Source organism: Leptonychotes weddellii, chromosome 2 (genome assembly GCF_054177405.1).
Source record: "Leptonychotes weddellii isolate Sample4059 chromosome 2, ASM5417740v2, whole genome shotgun sequence".
NCBI classification, from domain to species: Eukaryota; Metazoa; Chordata; class Mammalia; order Carnivora; family Phocidae; genus Leptonychotes; species Leptonychotes weddellii.
Genome location: NC_138370.1, coordinates 96,449,348 through 96,469,205, shown reverse-complemented (window position 1 = coordinate 96,469,205; position 19,858 = coordinate 96,449,348). Strand labels below are relative to the sequence as shown.

The 19,858-nt window shown below is 39.9% G+C and overlaps 1 protein-coding gene across 3 annotated transcripts in view; it reads left to right on the top strand.

Annotated features, from left to right (window-relative positions):
* The window catches only part of EGF (epidermal growth factor), a 98,293-nt gene extending 80,892 nt beyond the window's left edge, over window positions 1-17,401 (top strand). The window contains exons 17-22 of one of the 3 annotated variants that reach the window (XM_081811996.1): window positions 2,574-2,696; window positions 4,058-4,202; window positions 8,926-9,090; window positions 10,298-10,415; window positions 13,462-13,567; window positions 16,131-17,401. In XM_081811996.1, coding sequence (XP_081668122.1) covers window positions 2,574-2,696; window positions 4,058-4,202; window positions 8,926-9,090; window positions 10,298-10,415; window positions 13,462-13,567; window positions 16,131-16,372 — 899 coding nt within the window. In that variant the 3' untranslated portion in view covers window positions 16,373-17,401. The remainder of the gene's footprint in view (window positions 1-2,573; window positions 2,697-4,057; window positions 4,203-8,925; window positions 9,091-10,297; window positions 10,416-13,461; window positions 13,568-16,130) is intronic. The other 2 variants (XM_081811994.1, XM_081811995.1) reach the window with 2 other exon arrangements.
* Window positions 17,402-19,858: the final 2,457 nt, after the last annotated feature.

The window sequence follows — 19,858 nt, the reverse complement described above, 5'->3', positions numbered from 1 at the left end:
TTAGTTTTGTGGAGTCCACAGTCACTTGTAAATACTCTTCAGCACATAGTTGGCTGTCAGTTAGGAAAATGTTACTGCTCTAATTAATTAGGCTCATAGATAATTTAGACAAGCAGGCTTTCTATTTAATTTACTTTGAAGAGAAAAGAAGGCATACTTTTTGGATGTTTAAACTTATTAAACTCTGTTTCTCTGTTACTAGCCTACCTCCTTCCAGTAGTGAACATGCAAAAGGGTATCACGGCCCAGCGTACCTGGTTGGCGTGGAGTCCTCACGCCACATGGAAGAATGGGCTTATTCCTGTTTCTCTCTCTCTCCCTGCCTTTCTTCCTGTCTCCCTTTCCCTCTTCCTCTCCCACTATCTCTGCTTTTCTTTCCTGCTCTCCTTCTTTCCTTCCTCCTTCCAGATATATGTAGCTATAGTGCTTTAAACCATGCTTGGAACATAATAAATGCCACACAAAAATAATAAGTTATGCTTATTCTTAGGAGTGGTTGTATTTCTTGGCTAAAAGTATATCTTTGTTCTTGCTTCTTGGAAAAGCTCTCTCTGACTCTCAAGGTTCATTGAGATTATAGAAATTATAGAGATATAGAGACTATAGAGATTTCATAGAAATTACAACAGGAAGTAAGCAAAAAAAAAAAAGACTCAATTTGAGTCATTTGGGATAGCAGCAGTTCAATGTGACAAACAATTATTTGGCACCTATTAGTGCAAAGACACAGTACTCATTAGTGTGAGGAACACCAGAATGATGGAGGTAGTGCTTGCTTGTGAGAAGAGTAGGATCTGAGAGACAGGGAGCTGTGAGAAGTGGTGAAAAGGGGTATGCATTATGAAGGAAGTAAAAACTACAATGAAAGTTCCCAACTGGAAGAATATCTGTTTGAGGTATTAGGAAAGACTTCATGAAGGAAGTATCACTGTGGATGGACCTTGGAGCATGAGTAAATTTTCATTAGGCAGAAATGGGAAGGAACGGGGAGAATTCCATGCATGAGCATATGACAGGTCTATTTGGGGGCGGAGAATAGCCTACAGGAGCACTAAGTATAGTGTATGTAAACTAGATGGCCTTTCTGCTGTGGTTTGGGGATAGGGGATCTGGTGTCTCTTCCTTTTCTTGTAAGAACTTCAATCCTATTGGATTAGGGCCTCACTCTTGTGACCTCATTTAACTTTAATTACTTCCTTGAAGGCCCCATTTCTAAATATGGTCACACTGGGGGTTAGAGCTTCAACATAGAGATTTTGGGGGAGATACAATTCAGTTCATAACAGGTGGGTTGGATTACATATGTAGAAGACTAGAAGCTGAGGGTCAGTCATTAGGGTTTTACTTCTCTAGACAAACCCTATCCAGTAGAACTATAATATAAGCTACCTACATAATTTAAAATTTTCCAATAGCCACATTACAGAAAGTACAAAGAAACAGGTGAAATTAATTTTTATATTTTATTAAATCCAACGTATCCAAGATATTAATATTTTAATATGTAATCAACATAAAAATCATTGAGGTATTTTATATTCTTTCTTATTTTGGTACTAAGTCTTCAAAATCTGGTAGATGTTTTACACTTACAGCATATGTCAGTGTAGACCAGCTGCAGTTCAGGTGCTCACACACACACACATGGTGATGGCTGCCATATTGGGCAGCTCAACTGTAGGCAAGAGAGAGCATTTGAGTCAAGGGGTGCAGTGATGGGAGATGTGCTTTAGGACGTTAATCTGGCACTGGTATTTAGGAGTAGAGTGGGGGAGATACGGGATGCAGGGAATGTAGTGAGACTGTTCTTATAGTAATGTAAAATTGAGGAGAAGAAGGATTTAAATGTTAGGCTGGTGGTAATTGAGAAAGAAAACATCGGTAGTTGGGAAAGAAAGAGATGACTTAGTTTATATTTATGCAGAAATATTTTATTTGCTATAACATGTATGTCAATGACTGGATGTCTATTTGCAACAGTTAAGAATGAATCTTTCGGATCTGATTTTCTAAATGTTTGTCTAGAGCTAGTTTACCCATCTCCAACCTTCCCACTGAACTGTGTGTTGGGATGTCTCCTTTCCTCCCAAGCACTGGGAAATCATCCAGCCTTATTTCAGGAGTTTAGAACACCTGAATGGGCAGGCAGCTGAGGGATCCAGTTCATCCTTGTGTCCAACATTCATGATCGAACTTTTTATTATTTATTTATTTATTAAGATTTATTTATTTATTTATTTGACAGAGGGAGACACAGTGAGAGAGGGAACACAAGCAGGGGGAGTGGGAGAGGGAGAAGCAGGCTTCCTGCAGAGCAGGGAGCCTGATGTGGGGCTGGATCCCGGGACCCTGGGATCATGACCTGAGCCGAAGGCAGACGCTTAACGACTGAGCCACCCAGGCACCCCCATGATAGAACTTTTTAATCAAAAAAATACAGAGGCTCTGAGAGCATGCAGCATGGCAGAGGTTGAAGATGCTCCCCTCCCAGAATGTTGGCTTTTCCAATAATATAACCCTTTGTCCTCTTCTGCACCTTACTTTTCTCTTCCCTACTCCTTTGTTTCTGGCAGATATTAATGAGTGCCGATTGGGCATACACACTTGTGGGGAGAATGCCACCTGTACAAATACGGAGGGAAACTACACCTGCATGTGCGCCGGCAGCCTGTCTGAACCTGGGCGGATATGCACTGGTAGGTTGGTGGGTGGTCTAGGCCCAAGGAAGGGACTTAATTCTGGAAAATTCTATACCCCAATGTATTTGCTCTAGAGAGTCTAGAAATCATTCGATTCAACCCGGCTGGTGAGTTTACGTTCCTGATTAGGTGGATGCTAAGCTTGGGAATGTGAAGTAGTCCAAGTTTTCTTAATTTGATAACATCTGGAAGAAATTCTTTTTTTATTATTCACAATTCAATAAAGGTGGGAATACAGGTGGTTCTCTTTATGTGACTAATGTCTTAATTTGTAATGTTGATTTCTGGGGCTGCTGGAAAAACTTTGCAGGTCAAGGCAGGTCAGGAAGGATGTCTGGACCCTTAGCATTTTGAATCACTTTTAAAGCTTTTAAAATATTACCTTAAAAAATTAGTGTTTCTTGATCTGAATTAGAACTTCAGCTCTTTTTTCTTTCTTTTTGAATGTTAATGGTTGACTTCTGCTTCCTTGAGGCTCTCCCCAAATGGCAGTATCTTCTCACCACCTGTACCCCAGAAGGGGAGCTGGCTTCACCCAGACCTTGGAAACCAGGATCGGGGGCTCTTTTGCCACCACCTCCTAGCTGTTTACCTGTTTCAGCTCTGCAAGCAGGAAACATCTTAAGAAGGGAAATTTCCACACTTATTTGGGTCTCTTTTTTTTAACACATTATTTTTCTCAGATAATTTGCTCTTCCTATAGTATTGAAAGACTGCTAATATTTATATAGTCAGCTACACACCCTAATGTTTTCCTTTTAATGAGCAGAGAACTATTCAATAAAAGGGACTTTACCACTTTGACATTCCCTCTGTTATGGTAACATTTCTTTTCTGTCAGATTTGCTAGTCTTGTCTTTGAGGGCTCCTCTGATATTTACATCATTTTTCGAAGAAAAACATTATATGGGAGAAATTTTTGAGGCTTCCAGGATACTGGGGGTAAGGGGCTGTATATTGGTGGGTAGTTTATAAACCATAAAGAGAGATTTTGTTCAGTGAGACCCTCTTAAAGCTAGCTGTCACTTCACATCATTGGTGGGTGTTTGTGGATGACAGATGGTTTTCATAATGAGACCAGTGACTCAGGATTCATGCAGTAATTTAGAATTGACCATTCTCTTACTTGCCTCCAGTATGCTTTATGTCAGACAATACTGAAGCTAAAGAAAGAATGGCTGGCTTCATGGTGAATGACATGAAGTCTGGTTAGGAAAGTGAAAACTAGAGTTGCTTCTGAGTTCCTGTCACTAAAAGACACTAGATCACAAATTGTTCACAGAGACTAGTTCCGGATATTGACCCCTGAAAGGCCTAATCACTTCAGAAAGTAAAAGTAATGTCTTTGATTCTTGTAGACTCTACATCTCCTTCTCATCTCATGGAGGATGGCCACCCTTCTGTGAGAAATGGTTACCGGGAATGCCCCTCATCCTATGACGGCTATTGCCTCTATAACGGTGTGTGTATGTACATCGAAGCAGTTGACAGATATGCATGCAAGTAAGTCAAGCTGTCCTTGTGATGGCACAGAGATATGAGACTGCAGTCCATACCTTTTAGCTAATTCATAAAATTCGTTTCAAGGAGTTTTTTCTGTAATTCGGTTTTTGCTAGGGAAAAACATATAAACACACATATATAAATTGTGTGTGTGTGTGTACATACGTCCTGCACCCTCCCTGCATATCATCCCCCAGCCCCCAAGCTGCCAATGGTAAATATACATTTAAAGAATTGGTGATTTTCCCTTTTACTTCACTTGATGTCACTACTGGTACAATCTGGGGACTAAACCTCTTGTTCTGGCTGAAAAACTTAGGTTTGTGAAAGAATTCCTTAAAACTTTATTTTCTGCCTCATATGTGGAGAACATCTACAATATATTTCTGAATTTACAAAAGTGTTATATATACACACTGGACTTCTTACCTTCAATTTTCAAAACTAGAAAAAAAATTATTTTTCTTCAGTTTCTAGTAGTTGGTGTTTATATTTCTGTTACTTAGTAACAATTGCTGGAAGCAGTCCCTGCTTCTCTTTGTTCCTTTTTTGTCCCCGTGATGGTTTCACAGTGTGCACAGTCAACTGAAAAGTAGGTTTAAGGTGACCTGAAATTATAGGTCCTCCCACCGTACTTACTCAGAAAACATTTCCCTTGCGGCAATATCTAGTTCTGCATCAGATTTTACTTTTAGTGGATTTTGTATTTTCAAGTCAATCAGAGGAAACTGATAGGTCCTGAAAAATAAATAGGCCCCCCGTGGCTAGACTCCTGACTCATTGATAATTTCTCCATGCCTGAGGAAGAGGTGATAAAATATTCTGATCCTCAGGAATAGCTGCTATAAGCTTAAAGGGTTTTATTATTTTATGAATAATAATCAGCAGAAACATAGTCTAAATTGTTAGAACAAGTTATATTCTGTGACAAAGTGAATGGCCTTGCATTATAAATCATGTCAGCTAGACAAAAGTAATGAAAAATGCTCGTGAATATTAGTGAAAATGACTCAATTCTCATAGAATTCTACCCTCATGTTCGTATTTGCATGCTGTAATTTTCTAACGTAAGATAAGTCCAATCTTCACAATAGTTATCCTTGACTTTGATAAAAAGAATCAATTTTTTTTCTTGTTCATGGTTCCTAATTATCCTAAATAATGAAATTGTGAAGATAAATATCCTACTTTATTAGATCACGGTTTGTTTTTCTCGATGATACTTTAACTTTAGATTATAAGAGACATTACAGTAATGTGAAGGGTACTTCACAATTACGAATTGCATTTAGTACATTATTTTCATTTGACCTGATAGCATCAATTCATTAAATGATTTATGAACTCTTTAGTACGCTGCTTTTCTTTCTGTCATTAACTCCTGATGAAAATATCTTATTCCCTGATAATGTTTTAAACATGAGTTGCTACAAAATGACGATTAAACTAGAGATAACACTCACATTTAAGGACCTTTAATCAAAAGCAGTATTTAAAATATCACCCAGAGGTCCCACTAATCTAGATTGTAACTTTGTTTTTGAATTCTACATTTAATAAAAATGTGGTTTAATCAGACATCCAACCCTTTCCTCCTTTTGTCTTGATGACTTCACCTTGTATTTTTAAAATTCTATAATAACACATCTCTAGGAGTGCTCACCACTCTAACTTTTATTAGAAACACTTCATCAGCATCATTCTGCAGAGTGTTCTTAAGACCATGAGAAGGTTTATAAAGGGCTGTTCTTTCCTTGCTCGAAAGCAATGGGAGCTCCCCTTAGATACAGAGATCCCCTGGCTGCCTGGGGTGCAGAGAATGTGAGAACTGAAGTCTCTATGCCTCATGTCTTCCTCAAAGGTTCCCTGGTCTGGAGAATCTCAGAAGACCAAGCCTCCTGAGCTAAGAGGAGGTCCTCATTCATTCTGGTTTGGCTTTGAACCAACCCACATGCTTCTGGCCAGGTCTTCTTTAGACCAAGCTGCCCCAACACCAGTGCTGTGAAATGTCTCATGAAAAAAGAGTTGTGTGGTCAAATCAGTCTGAGAAATGCTACATACTCTAGCCCTCAGTTCTTGATCATAGTACACCACAATGTGAAAAGTCTTGTTGACCTTTCTTCAGTCCAGAATTTCTTGAAATTATTTGACCAAATAAACTCAGATTTGAATAATTTATCTGAATAAGTAAACCCAGAAATCTTTTGCTTGGTTTAACAGAACTAATTAATAACCCAAAGAACTAGTAGTGGGGGACCCATCCATGTGAAATGCTGGCCAACTGCTCTGGGACATATATGGCTCAGGGAGGCCCCAATATGACAGCTTGCCTTTGCTCCCCAGGACTCTTGCCCATGTGATTGGCATATTCCTTGAGACCCCAAAGTCTTTGAGATTAACACCCAACAGTTTAAAAGTGCTGCTAGGCATTGGTAATAAATGACTATAACCAAAGATAGTTAGAATTAAAACAGTATCCAGGAAAGCCTGGAATAACGTGATGGTCCTTTATACTTCCTACACTTAGATCCTATCATCTCTTTCATGATCCGTTCTAGAAGAATAGCTTTTCAGGGGTGCATAGAGCATAAAACCCTTTTAGGAAGTAGCCCAATGTAGCAGAGAGAACACAGGCTTTGAAATCAGAAAACCATTTGGATCAAACCTGTCATTCACTGGTTAAAAGCAAAAAGACAAAAACTAACAAGTATTGGCAAGGATGTTGAGAAAAAGGAGCCCTCATACACTGTTGGTGGAAATATAAATTGGTACAGCCACTGTGGAAAACTGTATGGAATTTCCTCAAAAAATTAAAAATAGAAATACCATATGATCCAATAATTCTATTGGGTATTTACCCAAAGAAAAGGAAAACACTAATTCAAAAAGATATGTGCATCCCTATGTTTATTGCAGAATCGTTTACAATAGCCTAGGTGTAGAAGCAACTGAAGTGTCCATTGATACATGAATGGATAAGGAAGATGGTGTGTGTGTGTGTGTGTGTGCGCGGGCGCGCGTGTGTGTGTGTGAGAGATGGAATATTATGCAGCCACAAAAAGGATGAGATGTGCCATTTGAGACAACATGGATGGACCTAGAATATATTAGGATAAGTGAAATAAGTCAGACTGAGAAAGACAAATACCATATAATTTCACTTCTATATGGAAGCTTAAAAAATGAATAAACAAACAAGAGGCAGAATCAGACCTGTAAATACAGAGAACAAACTGATGGCTGCCAGAGCGGTGGGGGTGGGGGGATGGGCAAAATGGGTGAAAGGGAGTGGGAGATACAGGCTTCCAGTTTTGGAATGAGTAAGTCACGGGAATAAAGGCACAGCATAAGGGGTATAGTCAGTGATATTGTAATAGTGATATATGGGGACAGATGGCAGCTACACTTGTGGTGAGCAGAGCATAATGTATAAACTTGTCAAATTGTTACATTGTACTCCTGAAACTAATGTAACACTGTGTGTCAGCTATATTCAACCAACCAACCAACCAACCAACAAAATCCCTGCCATTCACCAGCTGTATGACCTGGTACAAATTACTTAACTGCTTTGAGCCTCACTTTTCTCATCTGTAAAATGGGAATCTGCTCTTGAAAGTAAAATGCGTAAAAGTGCCTCGCACAGTGTCAGTCAGATACATGCGTGCTTAAATGCTAGTTTCATTCTTCTTCTCTCTTAAAGTGACTTTCCAATGCTCTTACGACCATCTCAAGGTAGAACTGGGACTAGGATCTAGATCTTCTGCAGCTTCATCTCATGCTTTTTCCGGGCTGTCTCTTCCCACCGGGAGGACCAGTATCAATTCCCTGGGCATTCATTCCTTCAGGTCCTTTTGGAATGAGGTGCGGATAGATAGCTGACCCAGCGCTGAGCGGGTAGGAAATTCCTAACAAGTGAGCAGCTCAAAATGCTTAATAAGTTATTTTTGAAGCTCTTGTGAAGAGTAGAATACAATTGTACCCAAGATCCCGTGATTTCTGGAAGTATACATTCCCAGTAGATGGCAGCATTGTTTCATTTACTTTTATCTACGTGTTTGCAGCGTGTGGTGGTGGCTGGTAATGCTAGTTAGGGGTTTCACTAACGAAACACCATGAAAGCCCCTTTTCTTCCATTTAGTTTTTTTCTCCCTTGAGGAAAGTATACAAACGTTCACGTGTCGCCACTGAGACCTTTTCTCTTGGGCCAGTGGTGATTTTTTATTTCCTTGGCTAACAAGGCTATACTTCCTGTTCAGAGACTACACGCACACTTTTATAAGCCTGGTCTCCAGTGAAGGACTCTGCCTTCAAATTCTTCCTTCCTTTGACCTATACTCTCTGCAATGTGGCCAAACATTTGTTCAAAAACTCTCTTGGCTCTTAAGGCAGAGTTGCTTTGTGTTGGTCTTAGAGGTAGCTCCTTAGGATTTTAGCCTAACAGAAGCTGATCTTTAATCAATGTTCTGCAGTGCCTTATAGAGGTGGTATGCAAATAATCCCTCATCAATCCCAGGGCAAACAGACCACAGGGGGAAGTCCATGCTGCATTAACTTGTAAATCAGAGTGTTCTCAACTGACCCCTGATGGATTTTCCATATGCTTCTCAAGAGCTGAGTCTGGAAATGCAGAGGGTGAAAGACAGCCGGATATCGAATCTGAAAATATATAAGTGGTTTTTGGCCAGGGCTTAGCACTGACCTCTGTTGTGTGTTTTTACAGCTGTGTCTTTGGCTACGTGGGGGAGCGATGTCAGCACCGAGACTTGAAATGGGAACTGCGCCACGTTGGCCAGGGGAGGCAGCAGCAAGTCACCGTGGTGATCGTCGGCGTGGTGGGGCTCGTCCTGCTGCTGCTGCTGGGGCTATGGGGGGCTCACTGCTACAGGTGACCTTGTCTTTACGTTGGCACTTTCAACCTCCCTCTAGCACCTCCCAAGGGAACGCCTGCCTCCTCGAGATGAACTTTTTCTACACACTTGCCACCTTTGTTTAAAAGGGGCAATAAGAGTAAAAGAAAACAAGAAATGGCTGAGGATTTCACGGCTCTAAAGTATCAGTGGTTTTACAGTCCTTGTCAGTATATCTACATCGTTTATGGGGTTGTTACTGAGCATAATGCATTTTTATATTCCACTTTTTTTTCTCTTAGGCATCACCTGCTTCCCCCCCACACCCCGCATAGGCTGCATAGTTAATTTTGCGTGGCTGCCTTCCACTCAGTCAATTTCCCGCAAAGTATTAACTTCTGTTCAAGAGAATCAGTACTTTCCCTCACTTGGAAGGTCCTTGGGGTTTGTGTTTTCAGTAATTTCAAGGTAAAAGTTAAAAACTGTGGAGCAAAAACATTTAAAAACATTTAACTAAAAAAATAATACTACATTAAGGTGAGGGGATCATTTTCCATTTTCTTGCAAAGGACTTTATCTCCCCCTATCATCAGTGTCGAAAGACGTCGTGTGTACTGTTACAGTTTGGACTGTACAACATTATTGAGCCATAACACTTTTGGGCAGAAGGGAACTTTGTAGAATTACCTAATTTAACCCTGAATAACCCATGACCCGCTTAACTAATGGCCCCAGTTCTCTGGGAATGTAGGGAATACCTGTACTACCTTCTGCAGGTGAAAACCCTCCCTTTACTGCCCTTCCCCTCAGGGCATGACGCCATGCCTTCTATAGACTTTGTGCTTTGCGTTTGTGAAACAAATAAGTATTTATAAAGCTAGGTTTGGAGGCAAGAGACCTGTTCTAGTTCCTAGCTTGGCAACTCTGAGATAGTATTCTCTTGGGTCCTCAGATGCCTCTCTGTGTGCGTCTGATGCCTTTGAGCAGGAGGGGGCACCAAACTAGCGGGAGGAGCCCAGGCATCTCACAGAACCTTGGAAAAAGTGAAATATCTGGGAAGTTCTGCAGAAAAGAACGCCTTAGAAAACCTAAAGTTATGCTCCTAGTTTTCTTAATATTTCTTCTCTCTCAGACATTTTAAGTACCTACATTTCAGTAGCAAAAGCAGTTGTGCCTGACCATCACTGAGTGGGCTACTAGTTGTGTTTGGTTTTGAAATTGTCTCACATTTTGGCTTTATTGCAGGACTAAGAAGCTGCCATCAAAAAATTTAAAGAATCCTGATGAAGAGTCGAGCAGAGAAGTTTGCAGTAGCAGGTCTACAGACAGCGAGGCCGGGATGGCCTCTTGTCCCCAGACCTGGGTAATGTGACCAAAGTACATGAAGCAAGGAGTTGACTTCATATGGATCCCAGTTCATTTTTTCTCTTTTTTTTCTATCCTGTAGCTTCTTATGGCTTATGTGAAAAGCCTTTCCCAATTTTTAGGTAGTCTCTTTCAAATTGATGTCTTAAAAGCCCAAGATTATGCTCTACTTCTCTTTCTTTTTTTTTCCCCTTGTGTTTGTTTTTATTTTATTTATTGTGTTTGTTTATTATTTTATTATTTCCCCTTGTGTTTGTTTTTATTTTATTTATTGTGTTTGTTTATTAACTTACTTTATTGAAATGGAGTTGATGCTCTAATTTTCTTAAGATTTCTTTTCTTCACATACATTTTAAATACCAAATTTCAACAGCAAAATAATTGCCAGATGTAGCAAATAAAAATACAGAATGCCTCATTAAATTCATACTTACAGTGAATGTTTAAATTTAAATTCAAATTTAGCTACGTGTCTTGTATTTTATCTGGAAAACCTATACATTTTCCAAAAAGCACAGAGATTGGGAAGTTCAAAATGCTTCATAAATTACCCACTTCAGTAACTGATCTTGAAACCATATAGGGCGAGCTTGGGCTAGGCTAAGCTCCCTTGAAACTGTTGGAATTTCCATTTCCAGGCACCTGTCAGTGACAACTTGAGTAGTTCAATGTGTACTGCTGGTATTATGTGTGGCATGAATTGCAGAAGAGGCTGGAATATATGGCAGGTCCATGGGGGATTGAAACCTGTGGGTGAATAGGGAAAAGTTTATTAGGGAGATGTTTTGGAGGAGTAGAGGCAACATGTCTCTCCTTCCCGACCACGTCCTCAACCCCCCCTCCACTCACTGTGCTTTCCCAGAGAGGAGCTTCCTTGTGGCCATGCTTCTACTGAATCGGGGATTGCCGATCCTGCCTCTTAGAGGCATTCAGTGTATACTTGTTTTCTGGCTGGGACTTAAACTACAAATACTTAAAATACAAAAATCAAATAAGAAATGTGAAGTCTAGCCTGACCCTCCTACTAATTGACTGTCTTTTCTAAAAAAAAATATTTATTTATTTGTCAAAGAGAGAGAGAGAGAGAGAGCACAAGCAGGGGGAGCAGCAGAGGGAGAGGGAGAAGCAGACTCCCCACTGAGCAGGGAGCCCGATGCGGGGCTCCATCCTAGGACCCCGGGATCATGACCTGAGCTGAAGGCAGATGCTTAACCAACTGAGCCACCCAGGCACCCCCTAATTGGCTGTCTTAATCTTCAGCAAGTCACTGAACTCCTGTTTCCTCTTCAGGACACTGACGGGTTTGGATTAGATGGCTTCTGAGATCCCTTCTGTATCTTTGGATTCCATAAGTGTGTGCTCCTGGGTGGACTTACCTACAGAAGGTCCTCAGTTCCTTAAGCCCTCATGACTGTGGACTTCTAAATGACCTATATTGTGCCTGTCGGTCTATATGGTGTCTCTTTCAGGTTTTGGGTAGCAAGTTTAATTCATGGTATTGAAATCATGGAAAGGAGGGAGAAACAATCTGTATCTAGTTTAAAAAAAAAATTAAAACACTTGGCCACTGTCATTAGCAGCTTGTTGGCTCAAAGCTGTGGTAGGAGGACTCGGGCTGCTGAGCTCCATCCCCCTCACCATCATAACCATCCACCATAATTGTCATTCACACCAGCCACTGCTGCAGATAGCAGTGGGAATGGGAGAGAGCCGAGCATCTGAACTAGCTGGAGAAGCAGCAGAACCGAATCTGGTTCCATCAGCTGTCTTCCCCACCACAGCCCAGATTTCTAGGACCTCTGTTTTTCTGGCAGAAAAACATATGGCTGGGAAATTTGCAGTGCAGAGGGCTGGATTTTGACCTTAGTCAGAAATAATGGGTATGTGCCCTGAAACAGTGGGTTGTGTATTGATTTGGCAATATGTTGCTGCAGGGAGACCATTAACGAAGAGAAAGCAGTGAAGGATAATCAGCATTGTGCAAAATAAGAAAATGAAAACACATGTTCATGGGATTCGCCAACATTTCTCTCCCTAATTGACTCCAGTCGTTATTCTTCCTACACTTTTCTCAAAGAGAAATACGAGCAGGGAGGTGGTTGGTTTTTTTTTTTTGTTTTTTTTTTTCCTATTCCCTTTTCCTTATTGTATTTCTGAGTTATGGGCTCCTCCTGTGGAGGGCCCATTTCTGAACCAACAGAGAGCATGATCAGCTAAAATCTTGGGGCAGTCCCTCTGCTGGGTTACTGATTGGTGAGGGAGGACTTTGCAAATTGCACTCTTTGTCCTAGGGCATGAGATAACTTACAGCATTGATCTATTCTTTTTTTCATTGATCTATTTTAGTATCAAATCTAGTGTGAATGTGGGCCAGTGGACTCTGGTCAGCCTGCATGGCAAGTGCCCAATCAACTGTGGGTAATATAATAAGGACAAAAATAATTTTTTTTTTTGACCAAAGAGAAATGCTGAATCATTCTGGGCCTGCCTTTTAGAATTCTTGTACCCAATGTGTTCAACTATGAAAAAGCATTTGGTGGATCCCTGAAAAATAGTAGTTCTCCTATTAGTTATTATTACCCATTAATGACCCCAAATTACTCAGAACTTGGTAGCATGTTTAAATGAATTTTATTAACTAGACACACACACACATATTTGAAAAATTGGAGCACATACATACATATTAGATCTTATTTGTCTGGTCTTTGGGCAATGCTTAGAACACTTAGGGATTCTTGGATTGCTTAAAGTAAAAGAGTGCGATCCTTGGGATCCATGACCCAACATTTGGGATTCCAGAATTAGACTAGATTCTTCAGTAAAGGTCCTGGTAGTGCCTAGTTGCCTTAATCGACATAAGGCTCCTAACTGAAAACTGAATCTTTCATTAGCAAGAGAAAGAAATTTGCCAGGGCCTTTCAGCTTTTACCTTCCATACGACGAACATAATGAAGCCATAGAGTTTGGTTTCATGTATGTTGAGATAATTGATGAATTATGGCAATGTCCTCTCCCTCCCTCCCTCCCTTTGTTCTCTGTAGTTTGTGGTGCTAAAGGAACACCCAAATCTCAGGAATGGAAGTCAACCTGTGGCCCTCAAGGATGGTGAGCCAGCAGATGTCAGCCAGTTCTCCTCTCCGGAGCCAGGTGAGTGGCTATCTTTACCTGGATCCTGAATGTTTTCCCGAGTGGGAAAGTCTCATGGAAGCACAGACACAATAGTTAAACCATGTATAAGCTATGTGAGCAGCTGGGCTGTATTGAAATGCCAGAGAGCCTTAGAGAATTGTATTTGGATTGGATTCTTATCTTGCATGAGGTTACCATGTTCACTCAAAACTCTGGTCACATACCAGTCTGCTGGATCACTTTGAGCAAGCACACAATGAGTGACTCTCTCTTTTGAATTTGGTTGGGTTTTGGGGTCATTCTTGGGGTTTGGGATCTGTACTGGTAGCTGTAGGTATAGATCTGGTGAAATTATAAATGGCCCTAAGAAAATGTGTTCTGTGTTCTAGTAGGAAGGTTCCTGTGAATTTAAGTTGATCTGGGGGTCCTCCTGGGGATTTGGGAGCATTCACGTCTTATCAAGGGCTGGCCCTCAGCCAGATGCCTGGTCATCTGTGAAGTCCATGCAAGCTACTGGAAGAAGGTCCATATAATCAACCTGGGTTCTCAGGCTGCTCTGGGACTCAATCTGCGTCAGGTGGAAATGGAATTAGATACCCTTTAACGTAATACTTTTGCCAAGAGTTACATGATGATAAACATCTTGGGCCTGGGGCTCAGATGTCAGTTTTATTTCATAACTCAGAGGACAAGGTTGAGCACGTTTTGAATCATAAGTGGTTAGAAAGTTTCAAAGATGGGGTGCCTGAGTGGCTCAGTCATTAAGTGTCTGCCTTCGGCTCAGGTCATAATCCCAGGGTCCTGGGATTGAGCCCCGCATAGGGTTCCCTGCTTAGCGGGAAGTCTGCTTCTCCCTCTCCCACTCCCCCTGCTTGTGTTCCCTCTCTGGCTATCTCTTTCTCTGTGTGTCAAATAAATAAAATTAAAAAAAAAAAAAGTTTCAAAGAGGGCGCCTGGGTGGCTCAGTTGTTAAGCGTCTGCCTTCGGCTCAGGTCATGATCCCAGGGTCCTGGGATTGAGCCCTACATTGGGCTCCCTGTTCTGTGGGAAGCCTGCTTCTCCCACCTCCACTCCCCCTGCTTGTGTTCCCTCTCTCGCTGTGTCTCTGTCAAATAAATAAATAAAATCTTTTTTTTTTTTTTAAAGAAAGTTTCAAAGAAACTTGGAACCAACAAAAAACTGTTTCTTGGGATGCCTGGCTGGCTCAGTCGGTTAAGCATCTGCCTTCAGCTCAGGTCATGATCCCAGGGTCCTAGATCAAGTCCCGCATTGGGCTCCTTGCTCAGTGGGAAGCCTGCCTTTCCCCCTGCTTGTGTTCCCTCTCTCACTGTCTCTCTGTCTGTCAAATAAATAAATAAAATCTTAAGAAAACAAAAAGAACAGTTTCTCTGCTGAGAGGGGCTTCAGCTCTGCTTGTATTTTCTGATGTTTGCCCTTTGTAAATATGCTTGTTGCCTTACTCTTCTCTTCAGATTTCCTCATAGAGAGAACGTAGGATTCTTGTTTTGAAAAGCTCATTCTACATCTGTCTCGTGTGTGCATTGCCATGTAACCCAAATTCAGTAGAACTTTTTTTTCTTTGATGAAGGCCTTGGATATTAAGGTACACTTAAGAATTGAATATTAAAACAACAATAAATGTAGTTTTATATATAAACTGTTCCCAGTGTTGTTACCTTCATAATGAAAACATTCGGCATTTTCAAAAGTTGCTTGGGTTTTGTTGTTAATACTAACATTATTAGAAAGTAATAGAATATCTTATAGTTATATATTAGTTTTTCTTGAAGAGCTAAAAGCACGTAATTCTTTGTTACAAAAGTAATTCAATGTAGAGATACATATAATTTTTCCAGTCAATCAGTAGCACAATGATTTGACCAAGGTGTTGTTAAACTCAGAAAATAACTAAGGACTTGGTTAGCTGAGTACACAGGAAAAAATTAGAATATCTCCCTTTTTGCTCACTCTATTACAGTTTGACTCACTCTCTGTGGGCCATTCATAAAACTGTCTCCCAGTTTGAGTAATCACAACCCCCAATCATGGCCAGCTGTCTCATTAAGTGCATGAGGTGAAAGTGCACGAAGAGATCTAAAGTAGGGAAACGGAAAGGAGAATGAGGTAAAAGATCGAAATTCGCTCTGAGCCAATTCCTGCTCTGCTCCTGGAAAACCCATTAAAACCCAGGCTGTACTAGTGGTGGATCCATGGAACCATATGCATTGACCTCAGCCAACATGAGTTGGTGCAGGTTAAGTTAGCATCGTGCTACGGGCGGAGTACCATGCTAGGGAATAGGCATACAAGTGCATCGAAAACCTGAGCTCTGTTCTCAAGTCTCCCAGAAGGGGAGAGAAGTGCACAGAGAAAGTCAAAGAGGACTGTCAGGTAGCACAGCCTTTGAGTCCTCTCATCCAACCAAGACTAATTTTTTAGAAATTGGGTCCAGATAGTCTGAGAATGGATTCATTCTGTGTCTCATCTTTCAGGCCTATTCGCCAATCACTATTATTAGGGCCTCTCTTGCTGGACATTGTGAATGATGTGGATGCTCAAGTTTCTTTTTCCTTTTGTATAGGCACAATGCAACGGCCGTCATGGAGAAATGAACCCCAGATGTATATGGGCACAGAGCAAGGCTGCCGCACTCCACCACCCAGTGACAGAGGCTCTGGTCCCCAGGCAACGAAGCAGAGCTTTTCTCTCCCCTCCTGTGGGGCACAGCCCATTGCTTTGGGGGTTGAGAAGCCACATTCTCTCCTGTCAGCTAACCCTTATTGCAACAAAGGGCCGCAGAGCCACCACACCAAAAGAAGCTGACTCGGTGAAAACTGGAATCAAAAGGAAGGTCAAAAAGGATAAACTGTACCAATAGATGGTAATACTTCATTTCAAAAAGTAGAGGGAAAATACAGATTTGGGTTCCACAATCTCTGCAACTGATCACCCATTCAGGCTCCTGGAGACAAATAGGGAGTCGTCCTTTTGTTTCTTCCTTCAAGCAGTCCTGTTGCAGATTTTCAAGTATGGAGTAACTGGGAGAATCACTAGGTAACTCATTAGAAATCAAAGCACAGTATTACTTTGTAAACTGTGTTGTCTTCAATAGTCAATACAGATAGGTACTTTTTTCTCTGCAGCTCCAGAAGAAATTGGGTTAAAGCAGGCAACCACACTGGTTTACTCAGTTATAAGGGAATTCCTTTTATCTGGACAGAACATTTAGCTCAATCTCATAAAATGATTAGAATATTAAAATTGCTGGTATGATACATTGTGGGCATTTAACCTATCACTGGTGTGGTCCATGCTGGTAATTTCACAGAATGAATTTTGATAAATTAACCAAAAAATGTATTAACTTAGAACCTGGATTTCCTCAGAATTAGTTGCCTTATTTTTTCTATTTTAAAATCTTTGAATGAAAACATTTTATCTTAAAAAAATTACCCAAGAGACATCAGTGTTTCTCAAGCATTACTATCCCTTCCCCACGGAATTTTTTTTTAATGAAAAAAATGGTAAATTTTCCTTTCATGTGTTGGCACAGAATTTTTACTTACTTTCAAATATGAGATTGGAAGCAAATTTCCAGGTTTGTTTTCATTTTGAATAATCGATCTCTTCTAATTATTTAAATAAAATCACCATAAAACAAACATTTTCTTGTATTCCTGGTTAAGGAAGAAATTATAGTTTAAGGAATATTAGATTTGAATGAAAGTGATTTGCCAAAGTGATTGTCAAAGCTTCCTATTGTTACATTTCTAAAAATAATTTTGAAATCTATTGTTGTAACTTTATAAAGTAAAACTTCCTAAGGTGTTCTAATTAAATCTTATTCTTGTAGCTAAGATGTTGTTATTACAAATTATACAACCTAATACAGTAAGTGTAGACTGTTTGGGCCTTTGGATTATTCAGTTTATGCATCAGCTAGTCCCTTTGCTTATCTTTTCTTGCATTTTTCTTCAACTCCTTAGACTTTGGTTAGACCAGAAGTCAGCATAAAAAGGAGTTGAAGCACATCTCTTCAAGTAGATACTTAGAAATTTTGGTAAAGATTTAGTGGTGAGGAGGATAACTTATTTATTTATTCAGTATGACCCCTTTCCCAGATTTATACAAATACAGATTTTTCTGTATTCTATATAAAGTTTTGCCGTGACAGTCGATACCCTGAAGGATCAGAAGACCTATTTTTTTTTTTTTTCTAATGAATGGAATGACCTCAGAAAACAATACTCAGAACATTGCCAACTATGGGGAAATTATATTCTGAAGTGTGAATCTTTTTTCTCCTCCCCAAAGTGAGTATTTCTGAAGCTTTCAGGGTGTAGATAATACAATTTTTAAAAATTTTATTACCTCTTTCTTTTAGAATTTCAATGATAATTAAAGAGATGACATGAGACCACAGTAGCTCGGAATGTAACATTATCTTTGAACCAGATAATCCCTTTTCCTTAAAGACTTTCAATGAATCTGATACCTCATAAATTGGGACCATGTTAAATCCCAAACCAGGCTCTAACACTAGCTCCCCGGTCAGATTAAAGGAAAACATCCTTAGCGTTCTGTAATCTACAAGTCACCATAAAGAGATAGCTTCCTTTCTTGTGCTTCCACGTTTCTACTAGAAATATCCTCCTTTAAAAATTTATTTTTAGAAAAGAGCATTTTCATCTGAGATGTTTGATTTGCATTTTTTCCAGACTGAATATTTTTATTTCCTGACTCTCATGGTCTCATTGGGCACAATGCCTGATTGTGATTCTATTTGACTACGTGTTGCCTACTACATATAAAATGAGCATTCAGAACTCTTTTCTAGCATCTGATGAAGGCTTAGGACATGGTATTCTTTTAAAACCAGTTCCACATATTAGCCTTGATTTCCAGCTCATGTCCTCTTCATGTGAATAAATGATTATTGTGTAATAATTTGAAAATGTGTTAAAAGCACTAAATAATAAATCCTTAAAAATAATTCTGGGAGAAAAAGAAAATACCTAGTCGTTTTAAGTAGCTGTGACAGGCAAGGTATTGTTATGCTTTGCTTTGTTTTACTTTTTCTTTCTTTTTTTAAGTCTTTAAATGAGAAACCCTAGTTCTATGCATTGTTTCAACCTCGGCTCTTCAAAGTTAGACATGCCTGAGGCAGAGAACCCTTTCCCATTTAGAACTTCATAGGATGTCTATAGCCAGTGGCCATACGCTAGCCACAGCAGAGCTCCATAGGAAAATACGTGCAGACATTTAGTATCATGTTAATCATGGACACATCTGAAACAGAGGCATCTAAATTATAAAACAGGAAAATTTCCTAGCTGGTGGTCAAAATTTTTTTCCCCTCTACAGGGAATATTTGGCCCTTCTGACATGATTCAGTTTCTGATGGGCCAGAAGAAAATTAAGATGTGCTGCACTCAACAATAAGCCTTCAGGATGCATTCTTCTTTTTTTTTTTTAAGTTTTTATTTTAATTTCAATTAGTTAACATACAGTGTTATGTTAGTTTCAGGTGTACAGCATAGTGATTCAACACTTCCATACAACACCCCGTGCTCATCACAAGTGCCCTCCTAATCCCCATCCCCTATTTCACCCATCCCCTCACCCACCTCCCCTCTGGTAACCATCACTTCGTTCTCTATAGTTAAGAGTCTGCTTCTTAGTCTACCTCTCTTTCTTTTTTTCCCTGTGCTTGTTTGTTTTGTTTCTTAAATTCCACATATGAGAAAAATATGGCATTTGTCTTTCTCTAACTGACTTATTTCACTTAGCATTATACTCTCTAACTCCATCCATGTTGTTACAAATGGTAAGATTTCATTCTTTTTATGGCTGAATAATATTCCATTGTGTATATATATACCGTATCTTCTTTATCCACTCATCAGTTGATGGACAATTGGACTGCTTCCATAGTGTGGCCATTATTAAATAATGCTGCTATAAACATTAAGGTGCAAGTTTTTGTATTCTTAGGTAAATCCCTAGTAGTGCAATTGCTGGATTGTAGGGTAGTTCTATTTTTAGCTTTTTGAGGACGCTCCATACTATTTTCCACAGTGGCTGCACCAGTTTGCATTCCCACCAACAGTGCACAAGGGTTCCTTTTTCTCCACATCCTGGCCAACACCTGTTGTTTCTTGTGTTACTGATTTTAGCCATTCTGACAGGTGTGAGATGGTATCTCACTGTAGTTTTGATTTGCATTTCCCTGATGGTAAATGATAATGAATATCTTTTCATATGTCTGTTGGCCATCTGTACATCTTTTTTTGGAGAAATGTCTGTTCG